Source organism: Oncorhynchus keta, chromosome 31 (genome assembly GCF_023373465.1).
Source record: "Oncorhynchus keta strain PuntledgeMale-10-30-2019 chromosome 31, Oket_V2, whole genome shotgun sequence".
In the NCBI taxonomy this organism is placed as follows: domain Eukaryota; kingdom Metazoa; phylum Chordata; class Actinopteri; order Salmoniformes; family Salmonidae; genus Oncorhynchus; species Oncorhynchus keta.
This window is the reverse complement of record NC_068451.1, coordinates 13,661,263-13,685,945: the sequence shown is the minus strand read 5'-3', so window position 1 is coordinate 13,685,945 and position 24,683 is coordinate 13,661,263. Positions and strand designations below refer to the sequence as shown.

The window sequence follows — 24,683 nt, the reverse complement described above, 5'->3', positions numbered from 1 at the left end:
ATTCTTGCTACGTAAGCTTAACTTTCTGAACATTCAAGACGTGTAGTCCACTTGTCATTCCAATCTCCTTGCATTAGCGTAGCCTCTTCTGTAGCCTGTCAACTATGTGTCTGTCTATCCCTGTTCTCTCCTCTCTGCACAGACCATACAAACGCTCCACACCGCGTGGCCGCGGCCACCCTAATCTGGTGGTCCCAGCGCGCACGACCCACGTGGAGTTCCAGGTCTCTGGTAGCCTCTGGAACTGCCGATCTGCGGCCAACAAGGCAGAGTTCATCTCAGCCTATGCCTCCCTCCAGTCCCTCGACTTCTTGGCACTGACGGAAACATGGATCACCACAGATAACACTGCTACTCCTACTGCTCTCTCTTCGTCCGCCCACGTGTTCTCGCACACCCCGAGAGCTTCTGGTCAGCGGGGTGGTGGCACCGGGATCCTCATCTCTCCCAAGTGGTCATTCTCTCTTTCTCCCCTTACCCATCTGTCTATTGCTTCCTTTGAATTTCATGCTGTCACAGTTACCAGCCCTTTCAAGCTTAACATCCTTATCATTTATCGCCCTCCAGGTCCCCTCGGAGAGTTCATCAATGAGCTTGATGCCTTGATAAGCTCCTTTCCTGAGGACGGCTCACCTCTCACAGTTCTGGGCGACTTTAACCTCCCCACGTCTACCTTTGACTCATTCCTCTCTGCCTCCTTCTTTCCACTCCTCTCCTCTTTTGACCTCACCCTCTCACCTTCCCCCCCTACTCACAAGGCAGGCAATACGCTCGACCTCATCTTTACTAGGTGCTGTTCTTCCACTAACCTCATTGCAACTCCCCTCCAAGTCTCCGACCACTACCTTGTATCCTTTTCCCTCTCGCTCTCATCCAACACTTCCCACACTGCCCCTACTCGGATGGTATCGCGCCGTCCCAACCTTCGCTCTCTCTCCCCCGCTACTCTCTCCTCTTCCATCCTATCATCTCTTCCCTCTGCTCAAACCTTCTCTAACCTATCTCCTGATTCTGCCTCCTCAACCCTCCTCTCCTGCCTTTCTGCATCCTTTGACTCTCTATGTCCCCTATCCTCCAGGCCGGCTCGGTCCTCCCCTCCCGCTCCGTGGCTCGACGACTCATTGCGAGCTCACAGAACAAGGCTCCGGGCAGCCGAGAGGAAATTGAGGAAAACTCGCCTCCCTGCGGACCTGGCATCCTTTCACTCCCTCCTCTCTACATTTTCCTCCTCTGTCTCTGCTGCTAAAGCCACTTTCTACCACTCTAAATTCCAAGCATCTGCCTCTAACCCTAGGAAGCTCTTTGCCACCTTCTCCTCCCTCCTGAATCCTCTTCCCCCTCCCCCCTCCTCCCTCTCTGCAGATGACTTCGTCAACCATTTTGAAAAGAAGGTCGACGACATCCGATCCTCGTTTGCTAAGTCAAACGACACCGCTGGTTCTGCTCACACTGCCCTACCCTGTGCTCTGACCTCTTTCTCCCCTCTCTCTCCAGATGAAATCTCGCGTCTTGTGACGGCTGGCCGCCCAACAACCTGCCCGCTTGACCCTATCCCCTCCTCTCTTCTCCAGACCATTTCCGGAGACCTTCTCCCTTACCTCACCTCGCTCATCAACTCATCCCTGACCGCTGGCTACGTCCCTTCCGTCTTCAAGAGAGCGAGAGTTGCACCCCTTTTGAAAAAACCTACACTCGATCCCTCCGATGATATCAATTACAGACCAGTATCCCTTCTTTCTTTTCTCTCCAAAACTCTTGAACGTGCCGTCCTTGGCCAGCTCTCCCGCTATCTCTCTCAGAATGACCTTCTTGATCCAAATCAGTCAGGTTTCAAGACTAGTCATTCAACTGAGACTGCTCTTCTCTGTATCACGGAGGCGCTCCGCACTGCTAAAGCTAACTCTCTCTCCTCTGCTCTCATCCTTCTAGACCTATCGGCTGCCTTCGATACTGTGAACCATCAGATCCTCCTCTCCACCCTCTCCGAGTTGGGCATCTCCGGCGCGGCCCACGCTTGGATTGCGTCCTACCTGACAGGTCGCTCCTACCAGGTGGTGTGGCGAGAATCTGTCTCCTCACCACGCTCTCTCACCACTGGTGTCCCCCAGGGCTCGGTTCTAGGCCCTCTCCTATTCTCGCTATACACCAAGTCACTTGGCTCTGTCATAACCTCACATGGTCTCTCCTATCATTGCTATGCAGACGACACACAATTAATCTTCTCCTTTCCCCCTTCTGATGACCAGGTGGCGAATCGCATCTCTGCATGTCTGGCAGACATATCAGTGTGGATGACGGATCACCACCTCAAGCTGAACCTTGGCAAGACGGAGCTGCTCTTCTTCCCGGGGAAGGACTGCCCGTTCCATGATCTCGCCATCACGGTTGACAACTCCATTGTGTCCTCCTCCCAGAGCGCTAAGAACCTTGGCGTGATCCTGGACAACACCCTGTCGTTCTCAACTAACATCAAGGCGGTGGCCCGTTCCTGTAGGTTCATGCTCTACAACATCCGCAGAGTACGACCCTGCCTCACACAGGAAGCGGCGCAGGTCCTAATCCAGGCACTTGTCATCTCCCGTCTGGATTACTGCAACTCGCTGTTGGCTGGGCTCCCTGCCTGTGCCATTAAACCCCTACAACTCATCCAGAACGCCGCAGCCCGTCTGGTGTTCAACCTTCCCAAGTTTCTCTCACGTCACCCCGCTCCTCCGCTCTCTCCACTGGCTTCCAGTTGAAGCTCGCATCCGCTACAAGACCATGGTGCTTGCCTACGGAGCTGTGAGGGGAACGGCACCTCAGTACCTCCAGGCTCTGATCAGGCCCTACACCCAAACAAGGGCACTGCGTTCATCCACCTCTGGCCTGCTCGCCTCCCTACCACTGAGGAAGTACAGTTCCCGCTCAGCCCAGTCAAAACTGTTCGCTGCTCTGGTCCCCAATGGTGGAACAAACTCCCCACGACGCCAGGACAGCGGAGTCAATCACCACCTTCCGGAGACACCTGAAACCCCACCTCTTTAAGGAATACCTAGGATAGGATAAAGTAATCCTTCTCACCCCCTTAAAAGATTTAGATGCACTATTGTAAAGTGGCTGTTCCACTGGATGTCATAAGGTGAATGCACCAATTTGTAAGTCGCTCTGGATAAGAGCGTCTGCTAAATTACTTAAATGTAAATGTAAATGTAATTATTCCATTTTATAGCCTTTAAAACAAGTGTATAGGATTATTTTATCAGAGTTATTCTTTTCTGGGTCACTGTTTATTTCCTAAAGTGTTGAATCGGTTGTTTGTTTGTAATGAACTCAGCAAAAAAAAAAATGTCCTCTCACTGTCAACTGTGTTTATTTTCAGCAAACCTAACATGTGTAAATATTTGTATGAACAAAGCAAGATTCAACAACTGAGACATAAACTGAACAAGTTATACAGACATGTGACTAATAAATAGTGGAACAATGTGTCCTTGAACAAAGGAGGGGGTAACAGTCAGTATCTAGTGTGGTCCCCAGCTGCATTAAGTACTGCAGTGCATCTCCTCATGGACAACACCATATTTGTCAGTTCTTGCTGTGAGATGTTACCCCACTCTTCCACCAAGTCAACAGCAAGTTCCCGGACATTTCTTGGGAGAACGGCCCTAGCCCTCCGATCCAACAGGTCCCAGACGTGCTCAATGGGATTGAGAACCGGGCTCTTCGCTGGCCATGGCAGAACACTGACATTCCTGTCTTGCAGGAAATCATGCACAGAACGAGCAGTATGGCTGGTGGCATTGTCATGCTGGAGGGTCATGTCAGGACAAGCTTGGAGGAAGGGTACCACATGAGGGAGGAGGGTGTCTTTCCTGTAATGCACAGCGTTGAGATTGCCTGCAATGTCATCGAGCTCAGTCCGATGATGCTGTGACACACCGCCCCAGACCATGATGGGCCCTGCACCTCCAAATCGATCCCGCTCCAGAGTAAGAGGCCTTGGTGTGATGCTCATTCCTTCGAGGATATACGCAAATTGGTGAGATTGGTGAGACAAAACCGCAACTCGTCAGTGAAGAGCACTTTTTGCCAGTCCTGTCTGGTCCAACGACAGTGGGTTTGTGCCCATATGCGGCGTTGTTGCCGGTGATGTCTGGTGAGGACCTGCCTTACAGCAGGCTTACAAGCCCTCAGTCCAGCCTCTCTCAGCCTATTTATGGACAGTCTGAGCACTGATGGAGGGATTGTGCGTTCCTGGTGTAACTCGGGCAGTTGTTGTTGCCATCCTGTGCCTGCCCCGCAGGTGTGAGGTTCAGATCTACTGATCCTGTGCAGGTGTTGTTACACGTGGTATGCCACTAAGAGGATCATCAGCTGTCTGTCCTGTCTCCGTGTAGCACTGGATTAGGCGTCTCACAGTACGGACATTGCAATTTATTGCCCTGGCCACATCTGCAGTCCTCATGCCTCCTTGCAGCATGGCTAAGGCAAGTTCAAGCAGATGAGCAAGGACCCTGGGCATAATTCTTTTTGTGTTTTTCAGTGAGTAGAAAGGCCTCTTTAGTGTCCTAAGTTTTCATAACTGTGATCTTAATTGCCTACTGTCGGTAAGCTGTTAGTGTCTTAACGACCGTTCCACAGGTGCATGTTCATTAATTGCTTATAGTTCATTGAACAAGCATGGGAAACAGTGTTTATAAACCATTTACAATGAAGATCTGTGAAGTTATTTGAATTTTTAATAATTATCTTTGAAAGACAGGGTCCTGAAAAAGGGCCGTTTCTTTTTTTGCTGAGTTTAGTTAAAGATCTTCCTGCCAACTAATTTGCTCTGTCGCGATTGGTCAAACATTTGTGATAACTTGCTATGCAAAGCTGTTGTGTGCTCTTTATTCAGAACTCATGAGAATGTCATACTGAAAGTAACATCATAGCTGTCTCAGCTCAGTGCTATAAAGGGCTTGTTTTGGAATTAAAGTCTCGACTGGCTGGTGGGTCTTTCTTGCAAAATTTCATCATAGTTTAATAAACCCGGTAGAAAAGGTTAAATGGATCAAATGGACAGAAACGGAAGAGTATGTGTATGAAAACATTTATTGTAGACTGTGGTTTACATCATGACAACAGATCATGTATTACAGTTTTAGAACAGACTACCACATTCTCATTTGCAAATTTTGCTGACCATAAAAACAGAGTGAATTGATCTCTCATACATCCAAAATAAAATAATGCGATCAGTTAAGAAGATAAATAACAGTTAACGCTCAAATTCCTACACCTTTTTGGCAAAGTGCTGTATTATTCCAGTAAAGTAAATCAAAGCAAAAGTCTAAAAAAAAATGCCACCAAATATTCTTCACACAGGAGAAAACAGGTTTGCTACATTTGTGTATAAAAGCTGTACATGGGCTGGGTGGTTCACGAAGAGAAGCTACCTCCTGTGTGCATAGTTGATTTGCTTTTGTATGTGTTGTCCTTTTGGACAACAGTTCAAGTTCTTCATTAATGCATTGTCATTATACTGTTTAACCTGGAAGGCACGTGATCCACAACAAATTCAAGGCATAAAACAAAATACAAATCCCTGTTATTATCATCAAGAGCTCATACAGACAGCTGAGGACAAAACAAAATGTCTCCTTCCAGCTTCACACATCAAAAATGAGGACTTAGCCATCTCCTCCATTCCCTTCGTCCTGTTGCCCGTGTCACAACAATGCAGTACAAAAATGTACGCGTCAAATGATGCAAGTTTTGCAATCTGACACATCTGAAAATAAAAAAGATACACAAATACAATGACTAGGCTTAAATCACTTCACTATAATCAGTTTACAACTATATAGACAAAACCAAACAAAACCACCTTAGTGCTTCTTAATGCTACCATGCTAAATACATCTGAGTATGTATGTACTGTGTATTTCCCCCAATAAGTACAAAGAAACAGGTGATATGTCATAATATAAGGTCATAATAATATTAGGTCATGTAAATGATTGAGTTTGCCCTGGATACTTGACTTGAGGTTCTGTGAAACTTAAAATAGGCTACTTAGGTGTTTGAATTGTGTCTCTCTGTGGTTTCTTACCACAAGAGCGCACAGATTCATGTTGTCACAAACTTGACCATTTCAGAACAAAGTCTTCAATTTGCAAACATTGTTAAAGTAAAGAAGAATATACTGTAAAAGCAAAAACAATAGTAATATAAACTATTACAAGGTTAGAGTTTGCTGCTACTTTTTTGGTTGACATTTTAACATAACTTAGTAATATTATGTAACTAAGCAAATAAAGAACAGGATAAATATCTAACTCAAAACAATGGAAAGTACACAGAAAAAATATATAAACAAAAATGAAAAAAGACAGTTTCACTGCATCTTGGGGTTATAACAGTCGATAGAGAGAGTAGGAGTTCATTTTCACAGTCCTTGGACAAGCAAATGTTCAAATTCAATTTTTTCGAGACGCAGATGATTCTTTTAAAAGGTCAATCATTGATCACAAACATTACCACAAGGCAAAGCACACTATGACAAATTTGGAAGGTCTCCAGTATGTACAAAGACAATTAACATCGGTCAAGTAATCTGCATTGTAGTAAAGTGTAAAGGTGATTGGCTATGACCCTGAGAAGTGGACTGCAGATTTAGAACAAACAATGAGAGATAACAGGAAAAAAAAGTGTTTTCGTATCTTTTCTGTTTTCTAGCGCTATTACAACCATGCAACAAATCACACACTAACATAGTCACACCTCTGCTTACAAACATACCTATGTAAATAAACGCTCATACTAACTTCATACTGATATGTAATATACATTTTTTTCTTTTTAAAAATATTTTGGAAGTTTTTTTTATAATATATTTTACATTTATTTTTCATCTTAAATTCTACTTTTATAACAAGGCGTTAAGTGATATTTAACCCAGTATTTGACCAACATTTCATCAATCAATATTGTGAAAGTACTGAATTACTAAATTCAAGGCAGGTTCACCCTTAATCAGGAGAGGGGGGTGATGATTTTGAAAAGTAAGTTGTGGCCATCAGAATGACAAATTATATTAGTTTGTCATGAAGTGATAGAGGAAGCAATTTCATTGGAGGGACATTAGAAACAACTTTGTTTATAAACTGTCCTAATTACAAGTGAAAGACATGCTCCTTTTCTAAATGCCTACTCCTACTCTAAAGACATCACAGTCATTCTATTAAGACACAAACCCTCTTCTGATAGCACACAACCACTCGATGACAGCATACAACAACTAAATTACATCACTTACAATGTCACTACGACAGCATACAAGCAACTCCATGATATCAATCAATGACATCACACAACCATTCTATGGCAGCATACAGCCACACTATGACATCACACAAACATTGCAGTGTGGGTGAAAGCGGAGAGTGTCGCTACAGGTGTAATATCTGATTGAACCAGTCTCTCCCAGTTACCATGTGGTGGTGGGAACCTGCAGCGGAGTAAAGTGACCTATGGCATTGATTCTAAAGGAGTCCTCATCACGTCTCTTCAATCCAGAGTGGAGGATCGGTGGATGGAGGGAAGATGGAGAGCATGTTGCAGGATGAACTCTTTTCGTGGATCCAGGTTGAGACAGATGGATGAATTGATGGATGGAGGGTAAGGGATAGGGCCAGGACCTCAGTAGTTGAGGTGCCTCTGGCCAGGCTGGTGTAGATAGGTGGTGGTGGTCTTGGCCTGCTTGGCCCCTCTAGTACGCAGCAGGTTGAGGCGGCGTAGGGCGTTGCGGGAGAGGAGCTGGTGCTGGGCGGCGCCGCGTACCCTTTGGGCCAGGCGTCCGTGCTGCTGGACCTGGTCTAGGAGGCCTGAGGCCCGGGCTGAGATGGCTGCTGCATAGCAGCCAGCATGGAGCCCGGCTCTGCGCTGCACTACCATCTCTGGCCTATAGGGGGAGACAGGAAGGGGGCTGGACTGGTTAATCCATGTTTTTTTTCTTCTTCAATTTCCACCTAAAATGACAAATCTAACTACCTGACAGGACCTGAAGCAAGGATATGCATATTCTTGATACAATTTTAAAAGGAAACACTTTTAAATGTGAAATTAATGTAGGAGAATATTTTTTACATTCACATTTTTTCCTTTAACCTTTTTTTAACTTGGCAAGTCAGTTAAGAACAGATTCTTATTTTCAATGACGGCCTAGGAACAGTGGGTTAACTGCCTGTTTAGGGGCAGAACGACAGATTTGTACCTTGTCAGCTCGGGGATATGAACTTGCAAGTTACTAGTCCAATGCTCTAACCACTAGGCTACCCTGCCGCCCCAAAAAATATATTATATAACACATTAGATCTAACATCAAAAAAATATAAAACCTTAGATCAGGTATAAGATAATACAGATAAAGATAATAATTTTCTTTCTCCATCATTGAAATGCAAGAGAAAGGCCATCATATAATATTGCAGTTTAGGCGCAATTAGGGTTGTGTGTGTGCAATTAGCAGTGTGTGTGCAACGTTTCAGATTTTCAGATTGACCCAGTGAAGCATTGCAATACTGGACAATATTTTGCATCAAGTCTGCCCAAATGTGCCAAATTGGTTAATTGATACATTTTGAAGTACATAACTATAGAGAACATACACTTTTTTGTTTACACACTCCCAGGAATGTCAATCATGATGGATCATTAGCTTACACACATCTGGGACCCTCAGGATGACAAATCAGAGCAAGATTACTGAATTTAAGTACATTATTTACCTTCAGAGGTGAATGTATCAAACCAATTGCCGTGAAAAGTTTGTTGTTGTGCACTCCTCAAACAATAGCATGGTATTTGTTCACTGTAATAGCTACTGTAAATTGGACAGTGCAGTTAGATTAACAAGAATGTAAGTTTTCTGCCCATATAAGACATGTCTATGTCCTGGGAAATGTTCTTGTTACTTACAATGTCATGCTGATCACATTAGTGGACGTTAGCTCAACCGTCCTAGAATAGGGACACCGATCCCGTAGAGGTTAATTAAGCATAAATTCACTAAATGTAGGTGATGAAACACTACTGCCAGAATTTTTGCAGCAACAAGTCCTACCTGTGGCAGGGGATGTCAAGCGAACGTCGACCCGGCTCCTTGACTACGGCGGCAGGTACGTCAACAAGGGGGAGGCAGAGATTGAGGTTGAGGGAGAGGGGGAGGTTGAGGGAGATTCGTGGGGGACAGTGGGTGGTGTACACAGACATGCTGGGGTGTTCTATCAGCAGGTTCTCCAGGGGACTGGTCTCTAGTACCATAGGCTTGCCCCTCCTCCCCCCGCTGAAGCAGGGTGGGGGAGTGACGAACCAGCTCTCCTCTAGAGAACAGGCCTCCAGGCACTGGAAACCCCCCTCTTCCTCCTCGGGACCCCCATCCTCGATATCGGCGGTGGAGTCCAGGGAGGAGCAGGAGGCATAGCGGATGGGGGAGCTGGCGATGGGAGAGGGGACGACCACAAGGTCCTCCTCCTCCTCTGAAGTCAGGTCCACCTCAGACAGGCCATCACCACAGGGGCTAGAGCAGGCCTCGGCTGGGGAGAAAGGCAGGGATTGGTTAGGATACATCAGCACAATTAACATTTAAATAAGAAATGGAAAGTTTCTGTTTGCCAAAGCATGTAGGGTAAATGTGTGAAAATGTGTTATACAACCATTGAGTTTTATAATTGGAGATTAAAAAAAACTCCCTGTAGCAAAATGTAAAAATGCAATATGATGGTCTTGAGCTCAACCTGGGTGGGATAACAACTCACATGCAATACCCTAACATGACTTTAGGGGGCAATGTGGCTCAGAAAAAATGGCTTTAGCAATCAAAACAAAAACCATCTTTTCCCCTGATGTATAGGTGTCAAAGCCCTACAGGCACAGCGCAGTGTTCTGTCTGTCAGAATAACATGCCTGACCCAAGATACTAGTGTGTGTGCGCAAGAGCTGTCACTCATAGGATCAAGCAGCTTCAGCAACTCCCTCTACCAAACTGCTACCAAATGCTTTCCAGGCTTTCCCAACTCTAGAATGCACCAAAACACTTTTTTCCCCCACTAGCTAACTATCTCAAAAGGATAGGAGAGAAACTAAGTTTCAATAGAATACATCTAATCAAGTTAAATGAGGTGGTTTGGCTGGAGCGAGAAGTTGCATTCACTGCATCCCTGGGCTATATAGCATGTCTTGCTTTGATACTCGGTGGTATTACTGTCAATAGTGCTCTAATAAGTCAGAATAATACACTGCCATAAGGGAATTATGATGGAAAAAGTAACTTGATACCAGATGGGAATCAAAGCCAGCAGATTGCTGTTTGGTTTCCCATTATACTAAAAATAGCCTGCACGGACATCTGGCCAAAACTTAATTCCTAGCCAAAGTTTAAACCGGACTGTCTGTCTTTTTTTGGACAGAATCTCTGATAAACAGCTGAGTGTGTGCATGTAAATGTGTGTGTAGGTGTTTTCCTCTGTGTTCTTTGTGTATTAACAGTGTTCTCTGTGTATAACAGTGTTCTCTGCACATAACAGTGTTCTGTGTGTGTATTGGTTGTGTTCCCTTGTGTGCATGATCATGAAAGTTTTCCTCTCTTTCCTTTTCAGATGATGTGTGTATAGATGTGTTGTGTTCCTCAGAGTGTGTTCATTTCTGAGTGTGTTATGGTGTATATATGTGTGATATAAATACACCCACTCCCAAGGACACCAGTTCCCATCCTCATCTTTCTCTGTCACGCATGTCAGCAGCAGTGCAGCCACCTTGTTTACTCCAAAAAATAAAAATAGTAAATCTCATCTGTGCCGACACACACCCTTAGTTTAGCTGCTAAGCAACACAGCAGAACCCTAAAACGGCTTACATTCATCATCACTGCCTCTGTAAGGCTAATTGGGACCTGTAATCCTCTCACCATCCACCTTGTGTTTGTGTGTGTGTGTGTACTGTATGTGTGTGCGCACGCAGGAAGGGGGAAGGAAAGCAGTCCACGCTATTGATATAATAGATTAGCAGTTTAGAAGAAGTAGGAGACTAGTGCAACTTGAGGTGTTGAAGTGTGCCAGGAATACAGCTCGTACACACTAAGTAGTACACACTTTAAGTCTGTGGAATCAATCCCTACTGTAATATAGGTCACGGTACTGCAGTCTGTGCAAGAAAGAATGTTTCAATGCTTTCAGAGACAAAACATCTGACCTCAAGTGTCTGCTTACTGCATTCACTCTAACAGTTCTATGAAACAGACACGTAATAAAGGGCTTATGATACCATGCATCATCAGATATTAGAGATTCACTGTGATCAGATGAATCATTATTATATCATACTGTTCTATGATCACATAACAGTTTGGGTAAGGCTACAGAGTGCTTGGACTGTAGGGTAATATATCAACCACCTGTTTGTAAAGCATTATGAATGCTTTTATAGGTATTCAAGCATTTACATGGAACACCTGTAATGAATGATGTGTCACATGGTTTATGAACACATTGTCAGCCATAATGCATTTCCCAAAGGTTGTCGTAAGAGGCCATGAGCTACATATGCAAGACAAGTCCAATAACAAATTATGGCGTGGTAGACGACGCTATGAATGCATTGATCCCAGGTGGTTTGGGTCATAGACTGTGTTACCGACTGGGGACAATTCTGGAGGGGAATTCTGCTGGGCTGTCTGCCCACACTTCTCACTCCTCAGAGCCCAGAAGGGCAACTCTACTGGGCCTATTTTTATCTTCCTCCCCTTAGCCCCACATGCTGTTGTTTGACCCGATTACAGACATATTGCCCATATACTCCCCCATATCCCTTCCACCACCATCCCCTCCCCCATACAGAAGTGGGCCAGCAGGATTCAGTCTCTCACACCTTGAATATTCACACACTTGTGGAATATGAGTTCTATCAGAGACAGACGGGCTGGATGCACTCCCTTCCCCCAAAGAACAAGTGTGTGCCAGGTGTGTGTGTGTTATTGAGCAGCATTTATATACTGTATATGTATAGAACCATGCATGTATGGGCGCACGTGTATTTGTTTTTGTGTGTATGGATATTGGGAACCTTGCCAGGGCTTAGAGTAGCATCCTTGTGTCTGCATTTGTGAATACAGGTGAACCTAGGTTGCGTCGGTTTATAGAGACTATAAGGCACCTAAGGACTGCATAGCCAAGCAGTTGGATAAGGTCATTTCATAGATGTTTATGAGATGTAATATCTGATAATATGCTCACATGGAAAAACAAACGCTGCAGTGGCATATAATCATACTATACCGGCTCCGACACTCGTCGGATGTGGCAGGGCTTGCAAACTATTACAGACAACAAAGGGAAGCACAGCCGAGAGCTGCCCAGTGACACGAGCTAAATAACTTCTATGCTCGCTTTTAGGCAAGTAACACTGAAACATGCACGAGAGCATCAGTTGTTCCGGATGACTGTTTGATCACACTCTCCGCAGCCGATGTGAGTAAGACCTTTAAACAGGTCAACATTCACAAGGCCGGAGGGCCAGATGGATTACCAGGACGTGTACTCCGAGCATGCGCTGACCAACTGGCAAGTGTCTTCACTAACATTTTCAACCTCTCCCTGTCAGAGTCTGTAATATCAACATGTTTCAAGCAGATCACCATAGTCCCTGTGCCCAAGAACACTAAGGTAACCTACCTAAATGACTTCCAACCCGTAGCACTCAAGTCTGTAGCCATGAAACGCTTTGAAAGGCTGGTCATGGCTCACATCAACACCATTATCCCAGAAACCCAAGACCCACTCCAATTTTCATACAGCACCAACAGATCCACAGATTATGTCATCTCTATTGCACTCCACACTGCACTTTCACACCTACAGTGCCTTGCGAAAGTATTCGCCCCCCTTGAACTTTGCAACCTTTTGCCACATTTCAGGCTTCAAACATAAAGATATAAAACTGTATTTTTTTGTGAAGAATCAACAACAAGTGGGACACAATCATGAAGTGGAATGACATTTATTGGATATTTCAAACTTTTTGAACAAATCAAAAACTGAAAAATTGGGCGTATTGGGGGCCGAATACTTTCGCAAGGCACTGTATGTGAGAATGCTATTCAATAACTACAGCTCAGTATTCAACACCATTGTGCCCTGGGACTAAACACCTCCCTATGTAACTGGATCCTGGACTTCCTGACGGGTCGGCCCCAGTTGGTAAGGGTAGGTAACAACACATCCACCACGCTGATCCTCAACACGAGGGCCCCTCAGGGGTGCGTGCTCAGTCTCTTCCTGTACTCCCTGTTCACTTATGACGGCACGGCCAGGCACGACTCCAACACCATCCTTAAGTTTGCTGATGACACAACAGTGGTAGGCCTGATCACAGACAATGATGAGACAGCCTATAGGGAGGAGGTCAGAGACCTGACCGTGTGGTGCAAGGACAACAATCTCTCCCTCAACGTGATCAAGACAAAGGAGAGGATTGTGGACTACAGGAAAAGGAGGACCGAGCACGCCCCTATTCTCATCGACAGGGCTGTGGTGGAGCAGGTTGAGAGCTTCCTAGGCGTCCACATCACCAACAAACGAACATGGTCCAAGCACACCAAGACAGTCGTGAAGAGGGTACGACATAACCTATTCCCCCTCAGGAGACTGAAAAGATTTGGCATGGATCCACAGATCCTCAAAATGTTTTACAGATGCACCATTGAGACCATCCTGACGTGTTGCATCACTTCCTGGTATGGCAACTGCTCAGCCTCCGACGCAAGGCACTACAGAGGGTAGTGCGTACGGCCCAATACATCACCAGTGCCGAGCTTCCTGCCATCCAAGACCTCTATACCAGGCGGTGTCAAAGGAAGGCCCTAAAAATTGTCTAAGACTCCAGCCACCCTAGTCATAGACTGTTCTCTCTGCTACTGCACAGCAAGTGGTACCTGAGCGCCAGGTCCAAGAGGCTTCTGAACAGCTTCAAATGGTTATCCAGACAATTTGCATTGCCTGCCCCCCTTCTACACTGCTGCTACTCTGTTATTATCTAACTCTACCTACATGTACTACATGTATTATCTAACTCTACCTACATGTACATATTACCTCAATTACCTCGACACCGGTGCCCCCGCACATTGACTCTGTACCGGTAGCCCCTGTATATAGCCACGCTATTGTTATTTACTGCTCCTCTAATTATTTGTTATTCTTATCTCTTACTTTTTTAAAGGTATTTTCTTAAAACAGCATTGTTGGTTAAGGGCTTGTAAGTAAGCATTTCACTGTAAGATCTATCTATACTTGTTGTATTTGACGCATGTGACAAAAACTATTTGATTTGATCAGTTGCCTTTTAAAAGTTAGTGAAGTTCCCACCATGTGACTGTATGGAAATGATGCTCACTGTTGAACCCATCTGACCTGTTTTGTACATGGATACCAGGACGTTATGGTGTGTGAGGGGTTGATTGTGTTTAGAGTATGAATTTGCATTTTTGTTTGTGTATTTCAGTGTTTATGTCTGTGTGTGTCTGTGTATGTTCTGAAGCTCACCCAGATAGTCCACCAGGATCCACTCTTCATCCTCCTCCTTCTGGCCAAAGCCCTGTTCTCCAGGGCCTCCCCCACTCACCTCCTCCACATTGTCCCCGAACAGGACACTGGTGAGCCTCTGGAACATACTGGAACTCCTTGGGGGGGCACAGAGGGACCAGGGGGGGGGTGAGCGATGCGAGGACGGGGAACAGGCGTTTTGGTCATCAGCTGCAGGTGCTAAAGTGCTTCAATAAGGTACGGATGTCTATCATCTGAGGGGAGCTGTGTAAAGTCTGGTCATAGCTCACCTTCGACGTGTGCAAAATTACAAAGGACCTGAGAGACAAAGGGGGAGAAAGAGAGATAATACGTCATTGTGATCTTGAGTGACACATTTGAGACCATATACATGAGCTTATAAAGACCTGTGTGAAAAGGGAGGGGGAGATGCATACAAATACCCTTTAGCTTTTGGGCAATTGGCAGGAGGAAAACGTGGTTCAGACTGAACTGGAAGGACATCCATGTTTCGTTCTGGCTTACTAGTTTTAGAGTACACTCCAATATAAACACTCTCTGCCAATAAATAGGTTTTCTATATCTCTAATACTCGATAATAAAACATATAAAAGGGTAGCCAGATCATTCACAACTGTCACAAACTTCAAAGAGGCACCGTATGTGGTCATAAATGTTTACAGGTGTGGGTATTATTATCTACCAGACATCCCTCATACAGGCAATTATGGAAATAGACCCATCATCAACTAGCTGCTAACTGTCATAGACATACTGGCCAAATATGTGTGGGCCTAATAAGTCTGTAACCTAGCAGCTTGTTCACTGATAGGGTGGTCCTTTATAGAACACACACTATAGTGCTGATTATGCTGTATCTTCACCTAGGGATCAACTCTCTGTGGCCTTTACAGTCCAGTATTGGTGGTATAGGCCTGACGTTTCTTTGCAATTACACCTCCAGTCCCACTGACTAGAGTGTAAAAAGCCAGACATCATTTGTCTGCTGATAAAGTTAACTACTGCCCCCACACTGACACACCAGGGATACAGCAAAGCAGTGACACTGTTTTCAGGTCATACATTATGACCCCTGACCTGAAGCAAGATCAGTGATACACAACAACCAATATTCTGCCAGACAACATTGAATTCCTGCTTGTGAAGCCACATTTGTCAGTGGAATTGTAAACTATGAGTTGTATGCATGTACACATGTATGGTAAACAAATACAGAGCTGCGCAGCCAATAATTAGAGATCTGTGGGTTTGTAAGATCTGAAAAGCTGAGAGAACTACAGTAGCTTCTTTATGATAATGTTCAAAAAGGACAAGATAGTTGTTTGGTAGACCTGACACAAAAACTGAAACCTGGTCTGCCAGATAGGCTACAGGTAAACACACGTTATGCCAGAATTACAGGTTTGTTAGATATTACCTAACATCAGACATATTCGTCAGAAGATGTGTAGGATGCAAGCGATTGCAAAAAACAAGTCGTTCTTTGAGTCAATGTCCTCTTATTTGTTAGATTCAACGACAAATAAAGTGAGCAGCTGTGCTATGAGGTTGAGGGACTGAGGGCTTTTCTATGGGACATTATCTACAGTATGTCCAATACGCAACTGGGTTATAATCTCCTGCACCTGTTCGTCCTCAACAAAATATCGCTTGCAAGCATTTTCTTCACAGAACGGTGGCTCTATTCAGATAGCAAACACGGAGGGGGGATGAAAGCGTCGTGATATTGGCAACATTAAAAAGGCAGAATATTATTATTTACGGAATGAAACGGTAGGTTAATGTGAGAGCTCACTGGATAATATTTTCTTGTCGTATGTATTTGGATGGTTGGTTAGAGGCCTGTCGTCGAATCCTTGGAATAGAGAACGTTAGGAGCCGTAACGATTACGTCATATGAATATTCTCCATGAGTGTTACACCCAGAGCAAAATGCCTGAAATTGTCTCTGTAATAAAACACATAAATCCCTGAAAATATGAATTAAATGTTCAGTTAGTGTCTGTGGTAGACTGTCTGCTTGCGGGATGATTTGTTGACTAGCATACAAGCGGAGGGTGTATAGCGTAACCCTACACCTCTTAGGCGGGTCGCAGCTCCTACAATGTTCAACTGCCAGCAAAGTTTAACTTAAAAAGTACAATTCTGTTTTATGCATATAATTAGCTCCTCCCTTAGTAGATAGGTAGACATCTAGACCTTGCCATTTTAATACCTTTTCATTAGACTGCGGTCTGACTCTTATTTGGCAAAAATGGGCCGATAATCTTATTTTTGCTACACAAAACACTGTTGGTGCATAAAAACAGTGGAAATAGGCTATGTATTTGTGCTAAACCGTACTTGTGTAAATAAAGTAATGTCAACAATGGCCTACAATTAAAACGCAAAAGAGAACTGTGTGTTCTTTCAACAACAGACAACAAAGAGACGCCCCAAAAAACTCACCTGCGGCAAGACAAAATGTGAACAGCAAAGGACGGATATATAGTGATAAAATCCTTAAGACTTTGAGGTAGATTGTATCTTTTCGAGAATATAAAAAACGTTTTCTTCGCGGAAGAAATGTAATACATGGACCTTTGTTTTCGGAACAACACAGTTCGTTTCTTTTCCGAGCCTTTCCGAGGTCCCACTGTTCCCTTTGTTATTGTTGAGGCGAACTAACAGCTGATCGGAGTGACGTGTTTTCGGGCAGCCTATGGGAGGGCCCTGTATTAAATCTGTAAGCCAATCATACGCCGCCGTTTACTCTGACAGACTGTCACCAACGCACGTGACCCACCCCAGAGAAAGACAAGACTGGGCTAGGCCCAGCCCACACGTTTTGGGGAGTGCTTTTCAAAAAGTGCCTTCAAACTTGTCAAAATATTTGACTAGGCACCCTTACTTCCTGTGATGTGTAAAATATCGCCCATGTGTTTCCTTTTACCTTTTCCCGGCTTAATCAAATCAAGCTTTATGGACAGCAGGCTATAAATTAACAATATTGTAATATGCTTATACCATGTTAATACAATGCTTATAACCCTATGTTATATAACTGTCTGTAAAGGGTCAATGAAGCCATCCTGTAACATTTCCTTCGCTCAATAAAAATCTCCCGGTAGTCCAGTGACAGTCAAATGCTCTATTAATGTGAAGGTGACATTATCAACATTACCAAAACACACAATTTCATTGACATTTTACATTTAAGTCATTTAGCAGACGCTCTTATCCAGAGCGACTTACAAATTGGTGCATTCACCTTATGACATCCAGTGGAACAGCCACTTTACAATAGTGCATCTAAATCTTTTAGGGGGGGGGGTGAGAAGGATTACTTATCCTATCCTAGGTATTCCTTAAAGAGGTGGGGTTTCAGGTGTCTCCGGAAGGTGGTGATTGACTCCGCTGTCCTGGCGTCGTGAGGGAGTTTGTTCCACCATTGGGGGGCCAGAGCAGCGAACAGTTTTGACTGGGCTGAGCGGGAACTGTACTTCCTCAGTGGTAGGGAGGCGAGCAGGCCAGAGGTGGATGAACGCAGTGCCCTTGTTTGGGTGTAGGGCCTGATCAGAGCCTGGAGGTACTGAGGTGCCGTTCCCCTCACAGCTCCGTAGGCAAGCACCATGGTCTTGTAGCGGATGCGAGCTTCAACTGGAAGCCAGTGGAGAGAGCGGAGGAGCGGGGTGACGTGAGAGAACTTGGGAAGGTTGAACACCAGACGGGCTGCGGCGTTCTGGATGAGTTGTAGGGGTTTAATGGCACAGGCAGGGAGCCCAGCCAACAGCGAGTTGCAGTAATCCAGACGGGAGATGACAAGTGCCTGGATTAGGACCTGCGCCGCTTCCTGTGTGAGGCAGGGTCGTACTCTGCGGATGTTGTAGAGCATGAACCTACAGGAACGGGCCACCGCCTTGATGTTAGTTGAGAACGACAGGGTGTTGTCCAGGATCACGCCAAGGTTCTTAGCGCTCTGGGAGGAGGACACAATGGAGTTGTCAACCGTGATGGCGAGATCATGGAACGGGCAGTCCTTCCCCGGGAGGAAGAGCAGCTCCGTCTTGCCGAGGTTCAGCTTGAGGTGGTGATCCGTCATCCACACTGATATGTCTGCCAGACATGCAGAGATGCGATTCGCCACCTGGTCATCAGAAGGGGGAAAGGAGAAGATTAATTGTGTGTCGTCTGCATAGCAATGATAGGAGAGACCATGTGAGGTTATGACAGAGCCAAGTGACTTGGTGTATAGCGAGAATAGGAGAGGGCCTAGAACAGAGCCCTGGGGGACACCAGTGGTGAGAGCGCGTGGTGAGGAGACAGATTCTCGCCACGCCACCTGGTAGGAGCGACCTGTCAGGTAGGACGCAATCCAAGCGTGGGCCGCGCCGGAGATGCCCAACTCGTCCTGAGTTGACTAAAATCCTTCTTTACATGCATAAGAATAAAAGCACATTTAATAGTGTGGGACCATGTTACAAAGCAATGACAGCTCTGCACCCTCCCTAAAAGGATACCCTCAATAATGAAAATATATAGATTTGAACCTTATACCAAAGTTTTTTGTTGTTGCAATCACTAAAATTAGATGGACGGATGTCTCCTCTGTTGGGACAGAATGGGCCATTGGCTTCACAAACAAAAAGGATCCAGACAAAGGAATAGGGGATACAAATATGACAGTGCACTGGTGAGGGGTACAATAACGCACCCCTTTCCCTCAAGAGGTGCAAATTGGGAAAAGGGACCTGACCCAAGACATGACACACCAACCCCCATACATAAACCGGATTAAGGACAGTTTGTACAAAGGACCTCCTGGGGCTGGTTGCACCAGTTGGTCGTAACTCTTCGTCCGATGTAAAATGATCTGGATTGCTGGCCCAGTATTCCATTAGGGTGAAAGTAAGACTGAAATTCAGTGGGTATATAGACAGACATATAAGTGTCTTTATTGCCTAATAAGTAAGCCAAACACAACTAATATAAAATAAATACCAATAGCAAATCGTTATTGAGGCTAGAAAACACACCTCAATTTGGCTAACATTTTCCAAGCCTTATAGACTATTCAAACAGACATTCCGTGAAAACCCCCAAAAATGACTGATTTATCAAGACGAGTCCCCACGTTTGTATTAAAGCAGCACAATAACGCTGAAATTATTGCTGACCCCACACACACACACAACACACGCCATTTAAAACAGTTGGACGACTGGGAGTTTCTGTAACAATATGATAAATGTCTTCAATGGCATTAGCCTATTTTACTCCAATATTCCCGTCATTCAGTGATATTCATTCCCAGAGTAATTATTGATTAATCCATCCCATTGTGGTTAAGAAAATGTGCATGCATAGTGATGAGCTTTGTGAATTGATGGGATGGACATGCCCTGCAAAGTTTAGAACCAATTAGGTGTTTAAACCCTGAATGACTAACAGGGGCCGTTGTATTGAACCCTGCAACCATCATGGCACTCCTCAATTGTAAAACATTTTGGAAGCTATAGAAATGCATTTATTAATGTCTACATTCGTTTTTTTATAATAGACACCTTAATGCATACTTTTAAATTATGTGAGCTAAAACATTTTCCTTAAAAGTATTTTTGTTGTTGAGGGTACTAATGTTACTTTACCCACTACAAATTTTTGTTTGTTAAACACATGTAATTTTGTCCTTGAAAAACTTAATTGAAATACTGTAGAATTCCACTCATTCCTATGGAGGACTGCTCCTAATCCAGAGCGCCAATATGGCAGACCAGGGGCTTCGAAGCCTCTCAATGGCCAATATATAGCATCAGCAATCCAGGCTTTACATAAATCATTGTTCAGAATTGCCATGGCCTACCAACCATAATTATGAAACAACAAAATCTCATGAAGTCGCATTGCTTAAGCCGGATATAGCTACGACTAATCTACTTTTTGGTTGGTGCAACAGGTGCAACCTAGCATTTAACACCAATTATTTTTTTAACACCCAACTGGTGCAATCTGCCCCTGGACTGCTGTCCAAGTATTCCATTGTGGTGAAAATGGAACTGCATTTCAGTGGGCATATAGACTGACATAGGAAGTAAAAAGACACTTGTCTAAGTAAGCCAAACACAACTAATATGTAATACATAACAAATAGTTTGAGGCGGCTAGAAGAATATCTACATGAAAAGTATGTAGATTGGAATAGTGTTTCTAAATATACCCTAACCCCCAAAACAAAGAGCAATGTTGAAATGAGGAAGTCTCTTGTCAAAGGGCTGAGTAGGATGAGGCCATCATAAAAAATGTAGAGACCATAAACTGAGTATGTGTTGTCTTATGCCACAGCCACCCTGCCCTCTCCCTTTAGGGCAGTCTGGTTTGTCTACACTGGACCATAGGGCACAGCCATCCTGCCCTCTCCCTTTAGGGCAGTCTGGTTTGTCTACACTGGACCATAGGGCACAGTTGGTGTTTATGTAAGCACCAAGAAACTCTTCCTGGAAGGCAAATATTTTCCCATCACCCCATCTTTCAGAGGTGAGGTTATCTAAGTGTGAATCAGTCATACAATTGAAGTCGGAAGTTTACATAAACAAGTTTTAATGACTCCAACCTAAGTGTTTCAACCACTCCACAAATGTCTTGTAAACAAACTATAGTTTTGGGCAAGTCGGTTAGGACATCTACTTTGTGCATGACACAAGTAATTTTTCCAACAATTGTTTACATACATATTATTTCACTGTATCACAATTCTTGTGGGTCAGACGTTTAAATACACTAAGTTGACTGTGCCTTTAAACAACTTGGAAAATTCCAGAAAATAATGTAATGGCTTTAGAAGCTTCTGATAGGTTAATTGACATAATTTGAGTCAATTGGAGGTGTACCTGTGGATGTATTTCAAGGCCTTCCTTCAAACGCAGTGCCTCTTTGCTTGACATCATGGGAAAAAAATCAAAAGAAATTAACCAAGACCCCAGAAAAAAAATTGTAGACCTCCACAAGTCTAGTTCATCTTTGGGCGCAATTTCCAAATGCCTGAAGGTACCATGTTTATCTGTACAAACAATAGTACGCAAGTATAAACACCATGGGACCATGCAGCCGTCATACCGCTCAGGAAAGAGACGCATTCCGCCTCCTAGAGATGAACATACTTTGGTGTGAAAAGTGCAAATCAATCCCAGAACAGCAAAGACCTTGTGAAGATGCTGGAGGAAACGGGTACAAAAGTATCTATATCCACAGTAAAACGAGTCCTATATCAACATATATATCAATATCAATATATGGCTGCTCAGCAAGGAAGCCATTGCTCCAAAAACGCCATAAAAACACCAGACTACGGTATTTAACTGCACATGGGGATAAAGATGGTACTTTTTGGATAAATGCCCTCTGGTCTGATGAAACAAAAATAGAACTGTTTGGCCATAATGACCATTGTTATGTTTGGAGGGAAAAAGGGGAGGCTTGCAAGCTGAAGAACACCATCTTAGCCGTGAAGCCCGGGCGTGGCAGCATCATGTTGTGGGGGTGCTTTGCTGCAGCTTCGCTGCACTTCACAAAATAGATGGCATCATGAGGTAGGAAAATTATGTGGATATATTGAAGCAACATCTCAAGACATCAGTCAAGAAGGTTAAGCTTGGTCGCAAATGGGTATTCCAAATGGACAATGCATGCTTCCAAATTTGTGGCAAAATGGCCTAAGGAAAACAAAGTCAAGGTATTGGAGTGGCCATCACAAAGCCCTGACCTCAATCCTCTGGAACATTTGTAGGCAGAATTTCAAAAGTGTGTGAGAGCAAGGAGACCTACAAACCTGACTCAGTTACACCAGATCTGTCAGGAGAAATGGGCCAAAATTCACCCAACTTATTGTAGGAAGCTTGTGGAAGGCTACCTGAAACGTTTGCCCCAAGTTACACAATTTAAAGGAAATGCTACCAAATACTAATTGAGTGCATGTCAACGTCTGACCCACTGGGAATGTGATGAAATAAAAGCTGAATTAACTATTTTAAGAATGTGAAATGTCAATAATAGTGAAGTGGTGATCCTAACTGACCTAAGACAGGGAATATTTACTAGGATTAAATGTCAGGAATTGTGAAACTGAGTTTAAATGTATTTGGCTTAGGTGTATGTAAACTTCCGAATTCAACTGTACGTATCCATGTAAATGTTTTTGCAAAATCTAACCAGCTCTTTCGGGAATTTTCCAGGCCCAAAAACAGCCACACCTGTGCTGTTTTAGTTGGCCTACTATTGCATAACTGATAAGATGCAGCTTTCAGCTCAACTCCGTTTCCTTTTTTACACAACAGTGTTACATCACTCAAAATCAACCAGAGTGTTCTTGACCAACAGAACTTGAGGTCAAATTATACTTGGATAAACAAATGAAAACATACTATTGGTTTCTATTCTATTAAGAACATGTTTTTCAGAAACAAATATGGATTATATTGATAAAATGTTAAATTACCATCAGGTGTAAATAATGTCAATCCACCTAACATCAAGTAGACTTTCTCAGATACCACAGCCTCTCTTTGTCAATATATTTAGTGCACAATTTTTTTTATTTTTTAACATTAATTGTGTCATTTTAATGGGCCATCGTCATATAAAAAATATAATACATGTTCCCTTTCACGTGAAGAAACCACATCCTTACATAATGTTGCTAATGTTTGTTTCAAAGTGGGCAATCCTTTTTGCAATAGCTACAAGGGGACACAGTTCATTGATTACTTGTCGTCATAATTTCAGCAGTTTAATAAATCAATAACGTACATTTTATTACAGAACAAAATACTAATTTGCATTTTCTCTGATATTTAACATGGTGAATTTAAACCATGCATTTGACAGAAAAGAACATTACAGAATCTCCTCAGAGTAGTCAATTTAAAATGCATCCTTAGGGACAGCTATTCCTTGAGGGAGAGGACAGTTTGTAAATAGAGGAGGGGGGGGGGGGTAAAGAAAAGGAAACCTATGTCGAAGGCCATGTGAAAGAGTTTTGGTGTGTTGGGAATTTGGGACAGAAAACAGAGCTGTGTATTCAAGCTGTGGGGTAAAGAGACAAGGCTGTGAAAACATAGGGGCATGCAAAGTTAAGGGAGGTCTCATTTAAGTGTGGTAGGCTACAGGCTATTTCATTCAGCCACATTCTGTGGTTGGATTGACACTGTCCATTGACACTGTCCATTCCATCCCTCAACAACTTATGTCAAGTCAAAGCACTAGGAAAGATTAATATGGAACTATGGGTAAAAAAAAAAAATGAAATCAATGTGAAATAGGGTCATCGTTTTCTTTCCTCCAGTCCCTTAGGAATGGACAAAAATATACATCATAAGACAAAGACGCACATAGCCTGCAGTATGTTTGACACTCAAAATAACCTGCGATAAGGATCGATGATTAGGTGAAACACAGAATTTGGGTCTGGTTCTGATTGATTAACATTGACCCAGGGTGTGACAGTTCACAGGCAAACAAGTGAATTCTAACAAACACAAAGAAACCGTGGGAGGGCAACCTTTCCTGCCAGTCTACTTCAAAAAGAAAAACACAAACACTCAAGCGAAGGCACACACAGAAATGCAATATTTACAATGAATGCTTAAGTTATTGTTTTGAAGTAGTCACGAACACTCTAGGTAATGTGGGTAAGGTATGTCATGAATGGAGATAAGCGGGAGTAAGACCATGATAGGACAACAGAGAGAGGACATTGAGGGAGCAGAAAAGAGGTGGACAGGGAACAAGCAGAATAAGGAGCAAAGATGCAGGGAGGGAGAGTGACATCCCTCTTAAGAATTGCATCAGCTGAACAGGACAGAGAAGGCGGGGCTGACATGGTTGAGTCAGCAAGTGATCGGGTGGGCCATCCAGTCAGTCACTCCCATGGAAAATAACCTTGTTGACTGTTGAACACCAACATGTAATGGACGCATGAGATTATAAAAATCAATCAAATGAGTTAATTGCGGTTGGGGAGGCAGCCTACGGACTAGGCTACTTCCTTTGTCCACCAAAATAAGTCACTTGTGAATGAGGTGTATGAATTAAGTCCTAAATAGTTCCAACCTAGCCCAGAGAATACATTGA

The 24,683-nt window shown here is 43.8% G+C and overlaps 1 protein-coding gene across 2 annotated transcripts; it reads right to left on the bottom strand.

The window, feature by feature from the left end:
- Positions 1-5,055: 5,055 nt before the first annotated feature.
- Positions 5,056-17,285, bottom strand: LOC118364497 (tumor protein p53-inducible nuclear protein 1-like). Of its 2 annotated transcripts, XM_035746071.2 has the most exons (5): positions 17,028-17,272; positions 14,849-14,876; positions 14,559-14,695; positions 9,086-9,557; positions 5,056-7,924 (listed from the first exon to the last, which is right to left on the bottom strand). In XM_035746071.2, exons 3-5 carry the CDS (start codon positions 14,683-14,685, stop codon positions 7,663-7,665), a joined length of 861 nt encoding a protein of 286 aa, XP_035601964.1. In that variant the 5' UTR covers positions 14,686-14,695; positions 14,849-14,876; positions 17,028-17,272; the 3' UTR covers positions 5,056-7,662. The 2 variants fall into 2 exon arrangements, with proteins under 2 accessions (XP_035601964.1, XP_052345587.1); XM_052489627.1 differs by having other exon boundaries at positions 14,559-14,876; positions 17,028-17,285.
- Between the last annotated feature and the right edge of the window lie 7,398 nt (positions 17,286-24,683).

Excerpts from the sequence above, each read along its gene's own strand:
- LOC118364497 (XM_052489627.1), bottom strand. The coding sequence starts at position 14,685 with ATGTTCCAGAGGCTCACCAGTGTCCTGTTCGGGGACAATGTGGAGGAG. Across the intron at positions 9,558-14,558 it reads GATCCTGGTGGACTATCTGG|CCGAGGCCTGCTCTAGCCCC; the intron begins GTGAGCTTCAGA and ends CTTTCTCCCCAG. Across the intron at positions 7,925-9,085 it reads CTTGACATCCCCTGCCACAG|GCCAGAGATGGTAGTGCAGC; the intron begins GTAGGACTTGTT and ends CTCCCCCTATAG.